This window comes from Dreissena polymorpha, chromosome 3, assembly GCF_020536995.1.
Source record: "Dreissena polymorpha isolate Duluth1 chromosome 3, UMN_Dpol_1.0, whole genome shotgun sequence".
NCBI classification, from domain to species: domain Eukaryota; kingdom Metazoa; phylum Mollusca; class Bivalvia; order Myida; family Dreissenidae; genus Dreissena; species Dreissena polymorpha.
Genome location: NC_068357.1, coordinates 18,879,027 through 18,893,962, shown reverse-complemented (window position 1 = coordinate 18,893,962; position 14,936 = coordinate 18,879,027). Strand labels below are relative to the sequence as shown.

Below are 14,936 nucleotides of genomic sequence, written 5' to 3'. Positions count from 1 at the left end.
TAGAAAACAAAAGTGCAAAACCTATCTTGTAAAATTAAATATAAAATGCAAAAAAGTACATGTGAATCTTATACTTCAAATTGGATATAAGGAATAGATTCACATTCCTGTTTTTATTTGATTAGTTGAAAAACAGTCTAACAAATATTCCAGTAAAGATAAAGCAAACATTTATAAAAAAAAGTTAAGTATATGAGTTTACTAAACTACATTTGTGTAATATTACGTCGATAAAATATTTCTATATGATTGTATGTGATATCTATAAAGATAAAGAACACAAGTAGCATTGTAAAACTATTCGCGAAAAGGCAGTCAAGACCCTTATCACGTCATGATAAAATACAAATCTCATTTAAATTGCTAAAATACCAGACCGTGTTATATTAAACACGTATTCACACAATCTCACACTTATGTGTGTCTGTAAAGCAACTAAAACAACTCCGACGAATGTCTTGGTGTTTTCATTTCTACTCTGGGTTAATTAATCAAATCTCAATATTCATTAAAATTTTAAGCTGATTTAAATTAAACAAATCTAAAGATTAGTTTATATTAGACCAGAAAATAAATTTAAAACAAACCTGTGAGGTGATTTGAAATGTGTAAATATTGCCACAAACATCAGACATGTGTAAATATTGACACAATCTGAACATTCATTAATCAGATGTCAATACAACAAACATGTCACCAGAAAGAGTAATATTATGTATTAACAATGGCTACATGTAACTAAATGATATGAGTGTAAGTAGATGAGAATTACATAAATAAATATGTTTATTCCATAAATGCAATACATAAGCGTTCACGCCTACACAACAATAAAATCCAACGCTAATGAGACAAATATTATAATAAAAATGATTCATATTCGTATTATAAAATAATCAATAAAACGTAAAAAGCACAGTCTATACATTAAATGATGTGTTTGATATTTTAATAAAGGCGATTATAATCAAACTATAGTATTTATTCGAAAAGGTAAATCATACTGGACACAGTATTTGTATCATACGCATCAATAGTTAAACTAAGCAAAACAACACATGATTAATTCAACGTGCACAAAACAAACATTGAAATACAACAAAATCAATACCATTATAAATAACACATGAACGGAAATGCACGCGGTCTCACGCACTTCTTTGATTTTGATCTACACTTGCTTAACTAGAATTACAATGTTCAAAGTTAATATTAAAAAAAACTACATATAAAAACGCACAAGTATTGCAATATTGGGCGTCTGCTGTAAGCAGACAGTTTTACATGCATATGATACTAATTGTTAAAGAAAGCATATAAGCTCACATTTAAAGATTGGTGAGCATAGACTTTTTATTTATTTGGACACTTACGGCTGTATATATCATCTTGTAAAATCATAATCCAAATTGCGCTACGTTTAATGCGGAGGAATTCGTGCATTACTGTTTGATGTTTGTAAAGTCCTTTTAATCGGTCCGCGCCTGTTGAAAATGTGTATTATTCAATATGGAACCAATATTGCTCCATGTCAGTGCGCGCATTTGACGCTGCTTTCATTTTATTTCGTTTCTTTCCAATAATTGCAGTTTAGACCAACATATTCCTATTCCTCTTCATGCAAAACACATATGTTGTAATGCTTTTATGGCCACGAATCGCATATTTGCTATAGGCTGTAGGATTTTATTGGTTCTCGTCTACTTCGTCGTAATAATGTCTGAAGAATAAAATGCATATAATTTTGAAACCCTTTAAATTTTAGATTTCAAATTAACTCCGTATTTTCCGTTATATTCATATTATACCATGTGTTTAACATACCAAGTTAACACAATTTGTCTACGCAATTATAAAGTGAGTATAAACGATGTAATATTTTCAATATGGAATCAGTGTATGCATATAAATGACCGAAGAACAATAAAAACAAAAAATAACTTTCTTTTAATATTACCATAAATCAAACACGTTTTAATTGAATTAAATTCATACCGACCAAATTAAACGCCGACACCGAAATGGGTGTTCAAAGGTACAGGCGAAATGAATACTTGTTTGACAATCAAATTTCGTGGATGATCTGATACCATTTTTCTAAACGTTTTTACTAGCTTTTATACACGCTATAACTGCGTCGAAAAACAATATTACACTGTTAAATGCTCCCTTTAATAAGTACTGATGTCATGTATTTCTTTTGAGAAGAAATGATTGTGTTGATTATCGAGCCAGATAAACAATACAGATTGGACCCTCAAACGGGAGGCCAGGTAACTGCTAAAAGCAACTCCGAACTTCGCCTCTCCCTGAATCTGGGCTGAACTCAATTTAACAAATTTATTTGCTTTTAATATGATAAGGTCTATAAACATATGTTAGTTTATGCATTCAAAGAGTTTACGCCGGTCAACAATATATTGAGCTAAACACGAGTTGCATGTGGTATGCAATAGAGGTTATGAAATAAATTATGGAGCTTCTAATACTAACTAATGATATAGGGATTGACCCATTACTTTTTTGTTTTCTAGATTGATTTGTTTGACGTATTAATGTTTGTAATGGCATGTGATACACTTTTACATTAATATAATATTACATTTGTGCAACTACGTCACACTTATTACATGAATTAAAGAATTCAGTGTTTATTGTAGCTGTCTGTGTAAGAAGTTTTACCTTATGCAATAGCAAATGAGAAGTTGGATAACATTACTGTCAATAGACCGGATGAACTAACACTAATATCACATCACATCTCATATACGTTTCGACTATTTTCTCTTAAGCTGATCAACTTGGGATAGGGGGGGGGGGGGGGGTTCTGACAGATGAACAAAGAGCAAACTTATATCCTAGAGTGTATACCAACATCAATTACAACCTGTTCTAAACTTCGAATTTTACACCTTTTTAACACTTTTTTCAAAGCTTACGTTTCAGTGAATTCTGGCAACAGTTTATTGAGATATGGAATTGTAAAGCTTAACGCGTATTTAACGCTAAAAACAAAATTATTTGGATGAAAAGTCCTGGATTAGTGCACGAATCCCCAAGGACATGAAGCCTCCTATCAATGTCATGTTTCACACAAGCTTCCTTGAATCCTCACCAGTTGTTACCGGGTCGAACGAACGGACGGACAACGCGGCAAATTGGAATACTTTGTACATGCTGTTCTACTTGGAATTATTTGTTTCATACGTCACCTTTGTGAAATTTTGAAATATTTGTTGATGTTTTATATAACTCATACGTGTTACTTTAAGGCTTTTTTGCAGGCGATTACATTGGTAAGCGGTTTTACAGTATAAACAAGAACATATTAAGCTTATGGTGAATATAATAGAATATATTTAAAATGATCTTTTCAAGAAATATAACTTATATACAGCATATGGACGATACATTTAAACTCTAGACTCCCTTACTGGTAAGAATATTTGTTCTATAACCCTTTTTTAAACAATATCGGTAATTCACAAATACCAGCACATGTCATCGATACAACATTAAAGAAAGTTAAATAAATTATGTTGCAATGTGGTTTTTCCAGAGTCGACCTTTTTTAAAAATAAAGTTTGTAGAATAATGAACGGAATACAGAAAATGCTAACAATTACAATATTATTTTGAATGTAATTTCAAAGCATTAAAATGTATATTTTCTCGTTTTAAACAATGCGTTGTTTATCTCTAAAATATGCGGTCGCGAGCTTAGATATTGGACAGTTTTGGCCCTGAGTTCAATTGCGGAAATTTTAGTTACACTGTAAGTAACTTTGGATGTACATGAACACTTCCGTGATTTTGTGCACATACATTTATTGGTATTTGATAGTTTGAATAGAAAAAACATGTGCATAACGATAGTATAGTAGTGGTCGAGTAACGTTTTTCACACGAGGCATAATGTCTACATAATGTCTATATAATATTATATATATATATATATATATATATTAATATATATATATATATATATATATATATATATATATATATATTTATTTATTTATTTATATTTATATATATACATATATACTTATACCTCTAATAAATTTGTTTCTTCTTTGCGTATATAAACTTCACAGGAATTACAGGACCTTATTTTGAATAGTGTCCTGTAAAGATGCACGCGCATGTAATAGTGCCCACTAGAATGTTTAGTTATTTGTAACATTGTGTAAGTTTTAGAACGCAATGATTTTCGCCTTATATGCTTACGGTAAACGCACGAGTAATTTGGCAGGTTACAAGTGTGGTTTTTATTATTAATCATATCTTAAAAAATACAAAAATTAAATGCTATATTTGGGACCAATGTTTTGCATCATGTTGGTCTGTAATGAAAGCAGATATTTTTTTTATAAAATGTATCTCAATATGTTAAATTCTTTACAATAAAAATGAGTTTTGTTTAAGAAGCGAATTTTTCTCGTGTCCAAATTTCGCAGGGAGACAACTCGCGTACAACAATAATAATATACATATTATTTATAATCACGATTCGTTTTAAAGGTCACGAGTGGTGTGTTTTTTATTATTAATCACATGTTAACAAATACATAAATTAAATGCTATATTTGATATCAATGTTTTGCAACATGTTGACTGTGATATAAGTAGTTATCTCTATATAAATTGTATCTCAATATATGAAATGCTTTACAATAAAATGAATTTGTATAAAGAAGCGATTTTTTCCGTGTCCAACTAATTAAGGGAGATAACTCGCGCACAACAATAATAAGGTACATATAATAATTATTTACTGAAAAAGATGGAATTATATTGTGTTATTTTTTTTATATTTCTATTGATATTTATCTGCACAAAAATGTTCAGTATAATATAAGAATTAGAAAACCTCACTTCAAGCCCAATGGCAGAATAGTGACCAGCCAGGCAGCCCCAAATGGTATATGGACCTCAGCCTTCGGCTATTTGGGGCTGCCTGGCTGGTAACTATTCTGCCATAGGGCCCTCAGTGAGGTTTTCTATTTCTTATATATATATATATATTATATCTGGCACGTTTGCCAAACCGTTTTTTAAACTTTATTATAATCAGATACGAAAAGAAATTTCCTCATAATCAGACATATGAATTGAAACTTTCGTATTATCAGACCTATGAATTGAAACTTTCGTATTATCAGCCTATGCATTGAAACATTCGTATTATCAGACCCATGACTTGAAACTTTCGTATTATCAGACCCATGACTTGAACTTTCGTATTATCAGACCCATGACTTGAAACGTTTCGTATTATCAGACCCATGACTTGAAACTTTCGTATTATAAGACCCATGACTTGAAACTTTCGTTATAATCAGACCCATGACTTTAACTTTCGTATTATAAGACCCATGACTTGTTACTTTCGTATTATCAGACCCATGACTTGAAACTTTCGTATTATAAGACCCATGACTTGAAACTTTCGTATTATCAGACCCATGACTTGAAACTTTGGTATTATAAGACCCATGACTTGAAACTTTCGTATTATAAGACCCATGACTTGAAACTTTCGTATTATCAGACCCATGACTTTAAACTTTCGTATTATAAGACCCATGACTTGTTACTTTCGTATTATCAGACCCATGACTTGAAACTTTCGTATTATAAGACCCATGACTTGAAACTTTCGTATTAACAGACCCATGACTTGAAACTTTCGTATTATCAGACCCATGACTTGAAACTTTCGTATTATAAGACCCATGACTTGAAACTTTCGTATTATCAGACCATGACTTGAACGTTCGTATTATCAGACCCATGACTTGAAACTTTCGTATTATTAGACCCATGACTTGAAACTTTCGTATTATCAGACCCATGACTTGAAACTTTCGTATTATTAGACCCATGACTTGAAACTTTCGTATTATCAGACCCATGACTTTAAACTTTCGTATTATCAGACCCATGACTTGAAACGTTCGTATTATCAGACCCATGACTTTTAAACGTTCGTATTATCAGACCTATGAATCCTGCTGTGCCTAGCGCTTTGTTTATAAAGACTGACACAATGCTATTTTGTTCCGGGATCAAGTGTTCAAATAGTGGTGCAATAATGAGGGGTCGCTTGTTCGATCCCCCGCTAAATCCTGACCTAAAACACGTACATGATACATACAACGAGGTGAATTTTACATATAAAATGCCAAAATTCCGATGTGTTTTATGCAATCAACTGCACTTACCTGCACACACACTCATTTTATGTTGTTATATATATGCTGCGAAAACATACCTACAGGTTCATATGAAGGGTTGACAACTTCACGAGATTCGTCATTTGCCCTGCAAAAACGATTCACAACTAGAACAGTCACTTGCATGTATGAAAAAGTTAATAACCTTCACAATACAGAATTAAAAATGGGGTTTTGAACGGCAGCTATTCTTTCAAACGCCTGCTGTCAAAATAAACATAAATATTAATTTAGTGAAACTAAGATCAATCTGTGATTGCGCTTTTCTCAACTATATTGTCATAGAAAAACCTGTAAACGAACCACTTTAAGATCAGTTGACTGATGACCTTAAAAAGCATTATTCCAAAAGTTTAAGTTGACTTCATTTATTGTATAGCCGTTATGCTGTGCATATCTTGCATAAACAAGCGAGTCAGCTATGAACTCATGTATTTAACATTTGAGGAGTAAGACATAATTTGGTCTTACTGATAGTGGCCACTAAACAATCGTTCTCTATGGACAAATTATACATACCTGCTTTTCTGTTGTTTTTCGTTCTTTGGTTTATTTCGATCTGTAAAATAAAAAGTTTAAAATACAGTATGCTGAATATCCATTATTATTTAACTATTTTCTTGAATTATTTAGTAAGTTCAGTGATTAAGATATCCAAATACAGTCTTAACAACAGTGACAATTACCGATAATATTGACGGTTCGATTGTGAAATATTATTATTTTAATTTATTTTTACATCACGGCGTTATTATTCCTTCAAAATACTCAAGATTAATCTACTGGTAATAAAAGGAGGAACAAGTATAAACTACAAAGAAAATATGTTAATTTTTGTAAGATTATCGATTACAATTCACTATTTAACATATAAAGCAAAATTTTCGCTCGTGGCTGTGCCGGTCGTAAACATTATAATTTTTTCTAAATATCACTCGTTATTTTACATCCAAATTGTACCAAAACCAACAAATATCTCATATATAAGCATCTGCGTCATCCTTAGTGGCGTCACTGCATAGAAAGTAATCACTATAGGAAACTCTGATCTGTGATAAGAGTTTATAACAGCTGACTTTCGAACCCATCATGTAGCAGCACTTGCATTTACCTGTCATTTGGATCTGGCCACTCTCATCTTCACGCTGAGCAGTCTCCGCTTTTATTGGACCGGATTTGGGTACAGGAGATTTCCGCCTCATGTAGACAACCGTCGAACCGACGCCAACGATAATTCCGACGATAAGTCCTCCTACACTAGCGCCGGAAATGGTATTTGCATGTGGATAATCGCCAGTACGTTCCATTGGAGTGCCTGAAACACGATGAGAAAATTGTCCCCAAAACGATGATTTTGATTTGTTTATTCTGGCAAATTTGTCAATGAAGAATTTACTGGCGATATTTTCAAACCAGTTTCAAAACATGCTTTCTATAAATTCAACTTGCTCTGGAGAAGTTTAACAAATCATAACATAGTTTAAACAGGTGATTGCGATTGAAAACAAAACTAATTGTTTGTATAACTAGTATCGATCAAGAACACGTACTTGATACAAACTTCGACCCATATTATACGTTTGAATTAAATCCGTTCTAAAAGGGGCATATGTTATTAACTAGTTGATCATAATTGAAAGCGTACTTACTGCATTGTTCACACGATCCATGCGCACTCCACGTCTTATCCGCTTGACATGTTGTGATGGATTCTCCCATTATGACGTACCCGACGTTACACGCTTCCAAAGCCGTGGATCCGTAGTCCGTGACGTCTTTCACGTTAAGTGTTATTGCCCCGTTTGGAACTGCCATGAAATCTCCGGTAGGACATCCTGACAAAATATAACACATATGGTGTGGCTTAGCCTAATCGTTAAGGCATCGATCTTAATAAAAAGGCAAGAATGGATGTATCAAAACATCAGTCAAATGGTCGTATTTAAAGTGTCAAAGACAACTCTTTTTAAACATATTACGTTAAGAATCCATTGTACTTATTTTTTCACATATCCCGATTTTACTCCAGGACCCATCGCAAACAGACGAGTCGACCCCGGACAAAGTGTACCCATTGTTGCACGCCAACGTGACCGTTGTTTTGTTTCGGATTTTGTCGGCGTAGAAAGTGTATTTGCCGTTGTTTATAGCTGTAAGGTCGGTACATCCTGTAAAACAAATGGAAGATTTTAGACTTGTTATGGTATTTGATATAGTTTCGTTCGGCACCATGAAAGTTACAAACTTGTTAAGAAAACAAAGCGCAAGCGTTGTCTTAACAGCACGTTTAAAAGTTACGGTAATCAGTGTTTTTAAATACTCACCGCATGACCAGTACCGTTTATGAATTCAATGCTGCAAGCACACTACTTTTTCTTAAAACTTATTTTTTTAACAACTGAATTAGACGCATTGTAACAGACCTGTTTTAAAGCACGTGATTTCCGGACCCCAAGTGCCGTTCTGTCTACACATCATCGTATCAGTGGCACCGTTTATCTCATATCCGGTTGTACAATCCACTACCGCCTTGCTGCCGACTTTGGTCTCACCATACTTCACATTTGATTTTGGAGTAGGAACTGGCGATCCGCAGTCTAGAAACATATGTTACAATAAATGACGTAATTGGTTGATTCTAAGCTATTTTTATATGTGGCACAATATATACATGACGTCTGATCAGTCAAAACCAATTTCCTGTAGCAAAGTAATTTCACATGAATTTACTGGAAAAACGTGCTAAATAAACGCATCTGTATTCAAATCTAACCTAGCATTCTTTATCAGAGGGGGTAATCACGTGATAGTCAAGATGGCGACGTCCACACCGAGACAGTTATTTTTCGCCGTTTTATACCCTTTATTACTTCTGATTATTTTTTAAATGACGCTCACTTTCCAGCCATATCAGTAAAAAGTTGATTAGCATTTATTTCGTATTAAAATTCGTTTTAAATCTCGACTTTACTCCCCGCATATTTTCTTAGTGGAGCCTTAATTAGGTCATCCCGCTAAGAAATTTCGCACTGAGTAAAGTCGAGATATAGAACGAATATTACTATGAAATAAAAGCCAGTAACTTTCTTCCTAATATGGCTGGAAAGTGAGCGGAATACAAAATAATAGTTCATGTAATAAAGGGTATAAAACGACGAAAAATACCTGCCTCGGCATGGACGTCGCCATCTTGTCTGTCACGTGATTACCCCCTCTGTTTATGTTCATATATCACGTTGTATGTGTTAAGGAAGCGCACCCATAATGATTTCCCGCGATTTCTTCGAAGATTGAAGAGCCTGTGTAAAGTTGCCGTAGCCGAGTGGTTAAGGCGATAGACTTGAAATCTTTTGGGATCTTCCCGCGCAGGTTCGAATCCTCCCGACAACGCATACTTTTTGCGACGCGTTTTATTCTGTTCTAACGTATTTTGATTTAATATAGCATATAAGCTAAGTTTATTGTTAAATATGTTGTAATTTTTATGTCCATTCTTCAATTATTAAAATTAAAACAACGTTATGGCTAAATTGGGTGATATACTTCTGAAAAAACGAATCATGCAGATTGCATTTTTGGGTGCGCTACCTTAAGTGTATAAATAGTAGTTAAAATTAATGTTCAGCTTGTAAATTCCGACATGAAATCCTATCGGAACGATGCTTCAGGAAAAGAACACTAAACGATATGAGATCGGTGTGTATCGTCCTGATATATGTAAGAGTAACATTTGAACAAAACCTTTAAAACACATTTACATAATGTATTGTTTGATATTTTTGCGTCTAGATACACCATTAACATCTCCATTACGACTTCCAAATACCTCTTTAAGAAACTTTAAGCATTTAACTTACCGATTAGTTCACATACAGGTGTCTGTCCGCTCCAAGTGCCATTACTACACGTTATGGTTTGATTTCCACTTATTTTGTAACCTTCCTTGCATCCGGATGTCCCCACTGAGCCATTGAATGGACCGTTACTGAAGCTTATATTACCATTGCTAGGCGGATCAACAGCCGGGCACTTTGGTATGTGGTATGCTAGACAAACATTAAATGTACATTGATTGATAGTGTTTAATGCATGATAAATACGTGTTTATACGCAAAAATTAGTGCTCCTACGGCATTTCGTAGTTTACAATAACAAATATTGTTTTGAAAAGTCTGTTTCCACCCTTTGGTACGAACAATTTTTGTTAAAGCATTTCAAAATAGTATTGATACTATGTATTTACATTTTACTTGACATTCGATGGTACTGTTGGTCCATCCGTCAACGTCACAGTAGCTGTATTCTGGGAGGCCAGGTTCGAACCCAGTGTTGCACGCAAGAACAGCTACGCTTCCGTAGGTTGTCGTTCCAGAAATCAGCCGAACTGATCCATTTGGGGGCACAGGTGGTAGCTCGCAATCTTAAACATTACACAGCTACAAAATATTATAAAGCCATGTATCATATACAAATGTGTTTTTTCGAGACTTCAGTGAATGCAAGTAGTATACTACAAGTAGTATAATATGATTTGTATTGGGCATAGTCAGACGCTAAAATCTGAGATTTTAGTGAAAGCGATCCTTGTTTGAATGTGGCCTGAAACACTTTACTCGGTATTTCAACACATAATGTCAGATAAGCGAAAACCGGTTGTGACATAGTCTTTGACACACATAATAATAAACATACACAAGTCCTTCTCAGTGTTCATAACGATTTATTTCTATTGATTTAAGTTCAACACAACGTTTCCAATTGTCGTAAAATGATCTTAATTGTAAGTTAAATGTAAAGGCCTATTGGTCCCATGACAATAACAAATTGTGCGACCGTAATGTTCGGCGGTCTCTTGCTCTCTCTAACTAACCTCCCACTATTGACGAACAGTGTATTAATATACATTGGAACTTTCAATGCTGACGTGTCGATTTCCGATGGGATCTTGTGCACAACTACATGCACAAATGTAGCTAAGTAACATGATATGCCAAATACGGATGGTAGTCCGCTATTTTCATGAAATCTTACAACACCCGAGACATGTCCTATTAGTGAGATAAGCAGTTAGTAATTAACTTTGTGTGTTATTCTGTATTATCAACTGGTATCGCTCTCCAGCATGTATCTTCAATTAGCTTAGGCATTTCATAATTAGATCGGCATTGATTAAATACTGACACTGCTCCAAAGCATATGTGGAATTTTTGCCAAATGAATTTCTGCTTTTGATAATTTTCAAATGCGTATAATATTTTGTATACTAATATTTAATATGATATTAAACTTGTTACGTCACACGATCAGTTTGGAGGATCCGTGAGCGGTGATGCAAGCGTTCGTGTAATTGTCGTTTATCTTCCGCATCAAACGTACGTATTCTTGTGATGATTTAAGGATCGTGACGATACAACAATTCAGTCGTCCTTAATCAAACGCATGACAAAAGTTCCGCTTCACTTTAAAACATTACCGCCAGTTAATGGATAATAGAAGGTTACTTCCCTATCGTTGGGTAATATAAAAGGGTGAGATTTAGAATAAAAGAATGGCGAGGCTCGCCGAGCCGTTTGTTTATTCGTGCGGAATCTGATATATTACTCAACGTTAGGGCAGCAACCGGTTTATCGACGTAGCTGTTAAAATAGGCATTTCACGAGAAATGACCTTTACATAATGCCAGCAGACCGGAATGAAAACACTCAATTCATGCCATTGGCTGATTTAAGCATTATTAACCGGAACATTAGCAACATCACCGCGTCTTTGTAGTACAAGATGTAAGACTAATCAGTGTAGGAAAATGCGGACTACTTTGTGCATGTGCATATTTTGGCCAAGGTACAATTAAGCCTTGCCGTTAAATTTCATCCCATAGACTTGCAGGGTCAGTGCTTGGTCAGTAAATCGTCAGGGGAAGACGGAATGTACTATAAATAAACGCCTTATGTTGATAACACAGAATTGCTTTCAAGATATCAAAATGCACAAATTTTAGGGTAAGAAATTAATGAAAACCTATCGGTAAATGCCATTTGTCTTGCACTGTGAGAAAAACTACCGAAATAGTTTAGTGGCCATGATATATATAAGTGAAATCGTGTAATTATCTAGCCACACATGTGTGTCTGAAAATCTTTCCTGCAAGCCAGAATAGGCTACCGACATGTGTCAGTTTGCTTTAAATAACACAGTTTGACTTCAATGTTATATCGTTGGTTCTGTGGTTTGATGTTCCATTTACAAGTCATAATGAGATTTTTTTAAACGCGCCATGCGAAAATGGGACTAATGCAATATGCTGTCAGCATTCGCACAGTCTGGTCAGGATATGCATACTGAGGATGATACTCGGAAGATATCACGAAACCTTGCTTTTTATAACGGAACGCGTAGCCCCTGACAAGACTGTGCAAGTGCACATGCCGGTCTTGAGCTACGCATATGCATTTGTTGACGGGTTTCCTTCATTTTTTGTTATTCCGACGTCTACGACTTCAAACAAAACACCGATGGAAACGCATTCGCCTTAGAGCCGACAGTGAGAATTCATTTTAAGGAAATATTATATAAAGTGGCTTACCGAGTTAAAAAAAAAGTCATTCCTTAGCGAAAATTATCAAAAGGACGCCATTTTGGAAGTCAGTTCCAACTTACTTCATTTAAACCCAGTCAGCTCCCTTATAAGCATGCGCCCGCCCCCCCCCCCCCCTCGACAATGAAATTCTAGAAGAAAGGCATCGGATAAATTACTGTAAATGCCCTCTAGTTTGAATTACAATACACGAAAAATACAAAACGAACTTAGCAAATTAATTAAAACTGCGGTCGCCGCCTTAAAACTGTCAAATCAAAGCATTGCGGGGTTAAAAAACGGGTTAACTTCGCGCAAAATCTCAAACTCAGACCAGTAATAATCCCTTTAATATCAGGGAAGGTCTACAATTGGCGACATAAAAAAATACACAAGACAGAAATACATCCAAAATTACTATTTATTGAGTCACATCCTTCCACCCGCTAATATAAATACAACGTTGGGGTTTTAATTGTTTGAAAGGCATACCGATCCTCACACTATGCTTAGAATGTGTAAATAAACTTCTTCTTAATATAATTGTACTTTAAATTAAACAGCAATAACTGAGAATAAACATTCGATTGAATTGCAATTTAATCACACAATAATGTAATATTACCAAAGTAAAAAATGACAACATTCTGAGGCAAGTTCTTTTAAAGTGGCTTAAAGCAAAGGCAACATAACTTTGCAACACTTGTCGTTTTGTATGGGGCATATGCAGGTATGAAGAAGAAATTGTGAAGAGAAAGAAATAGTTCTAACAGAAAGAGAAAGAATTATGTTTTTACAGTGTAAAAAGTAAAAATATCGTGTTTCCCTAACGCTTTCCACTGGACGTCGTCTTCGGGGTTTACACAGATATGGTGTCGCGATACATAAGTTCGAAAGCATGGTGACAATTCTATTGTTATAGCCTGCAGCCACATCCAGCAACGTTGCATTGTATAATAATGTGCTATTGGCCGGTGCCAGGGATGTATGTTGAATCGATTAAACGATTAAGTAGTGAAAATTGCAGTTTACGTTGGGCATTCAGTCGGTTTTTTATATGATTGTGTTGTTATTGTCAATTAAGTGACATACATTAATTAACAATATAAACAGTGTTAAAACTTTTTCCTTAAAATAACGAGGCATAAAATTCACCTGGAAAAGAATATATGATTTCAACATTCCTCAAAGAAAAAACAACAACAAATATTACTAACAAGATACAAATCGGCCAAAACATTTACAGAACATTTATTGATTTTGGATGGACTACGTAATCTCATTATAATTATAAAATGCTAGAGGAAGCGCTTTTTTAAATAATAACACAACTTGATTTTTAAAATCAAGATGTGAACTATGACCCGAGTAAAAATCTCATAGCTTGAATGTATTCATGTGCGATTTCAGCATTCATTCATTTGTGTTTATGATTCCGATGTAGATTATCATAGTTTTTAATGAAAATATGCACCTATTTATTGATCTTTTTCGAAATGACGGCTTCATTCTGTCCTGATATTTTAACCTTGTCGTAAATATTGCAATGTATAACTGCAATTACAAATCAATAAATAATACTATTAACACAATAACGGTTAATTTTAATGAAATTAAAAACCGGAATTTTATTAGAACATTTTAAGAATCTCATGGAGATATTAGGAGATGCACTTGGCGACGCACAAATACACTGCAACAAGCACAACTGAACGTTTTCATTAAACACACATTATTTAAAATCCATCAACAACCAAAGTCAAGTCATATCATATTTTCGTCTCGGGAAATTCAAATGGAATACATTGTCCTACTCAAAAATAAAAACGAGCATTTTGTATCTCGTTGGATCAATGTTACCAGACCACCTTAGCGTTGAAAATTGGGCTATTACTATAATGAACACTGAATTTGTGTGTGTTAACTTTATTTGTCGAAGTATTCGTTGATTTTGATTTTGAGTGTGTATGGATCTTTAAATTGTCTTATAAAGGATATTTTTTAGGTTCATTCAATCTTTTCATTGATAAAGCTCTTCAGTTTGTAAACAAAGAAATATGGATGGGAACTTTACCAATTTTACATTTCTCTCTTTAACGATACTAAATTTCTGAAATACACTA

The 14,936-nt window shown here is 34.1% G+C and overlaps 1 protein-coding gene, 1 long non-coding RNA gene and 1 other non-coding gene across 3 annotated transcripts; 1 reads left to right on the top strand and 2 right to left on the bottom strand.

The window, feature by feature from the left end:
- Window positions 1-1,349: 1,349 nt before the first annotated feature.
- On the bottom strand, window positions 1,350-7,492 carry LOC127872031 (uncharacterized). The gene is made up of 4 exons (XR_008045698.1): window positions 7,351-7,492; window positions 6,759-6,798; window positions 6,278-6,327; window positions 1,350-1,720 (listed from the first exon to the last, which is right to left on the bottom strand). It is a non-coding gene; the product is annotated as an uncharacterized LOC127872031 (long non-coding RNA).
- A 187-nt stretch (window positions 7,493-7,679) lies between these two features.
- LOC127872067 (membrane cofactor protein-like) lies at window positions 7,680-10,953 on the bottom strand. Its single transcript, XM_052415400.1, has 5 exons — window positions 10,932-10,953; window positions 10,507-10,659; window positions 8,663-8,836; window positions 7,969-8,074; window positions 7,680-7,689 (listed from the first exon to the last, which is right to left on the bottom strand). Exons 1-5 carry the CDS (start codon window positions 10,951-10,953, stop codon window positions 7,680-7,682), a joined length of 465 nt encoding a protein of 154 aa, XP_052271360.1.
- On the top strand, window positions 9,548-9,629 carry Trnas-uga (transfer RNA serine (anticodon UGA)). Its single transcript has one exon. It is a non-coding gene; the product is annotated as a tRNA-Ser (tRNA).
- Window positions 10,954-14,936: the final 3,983 nt, after the last annotated feature.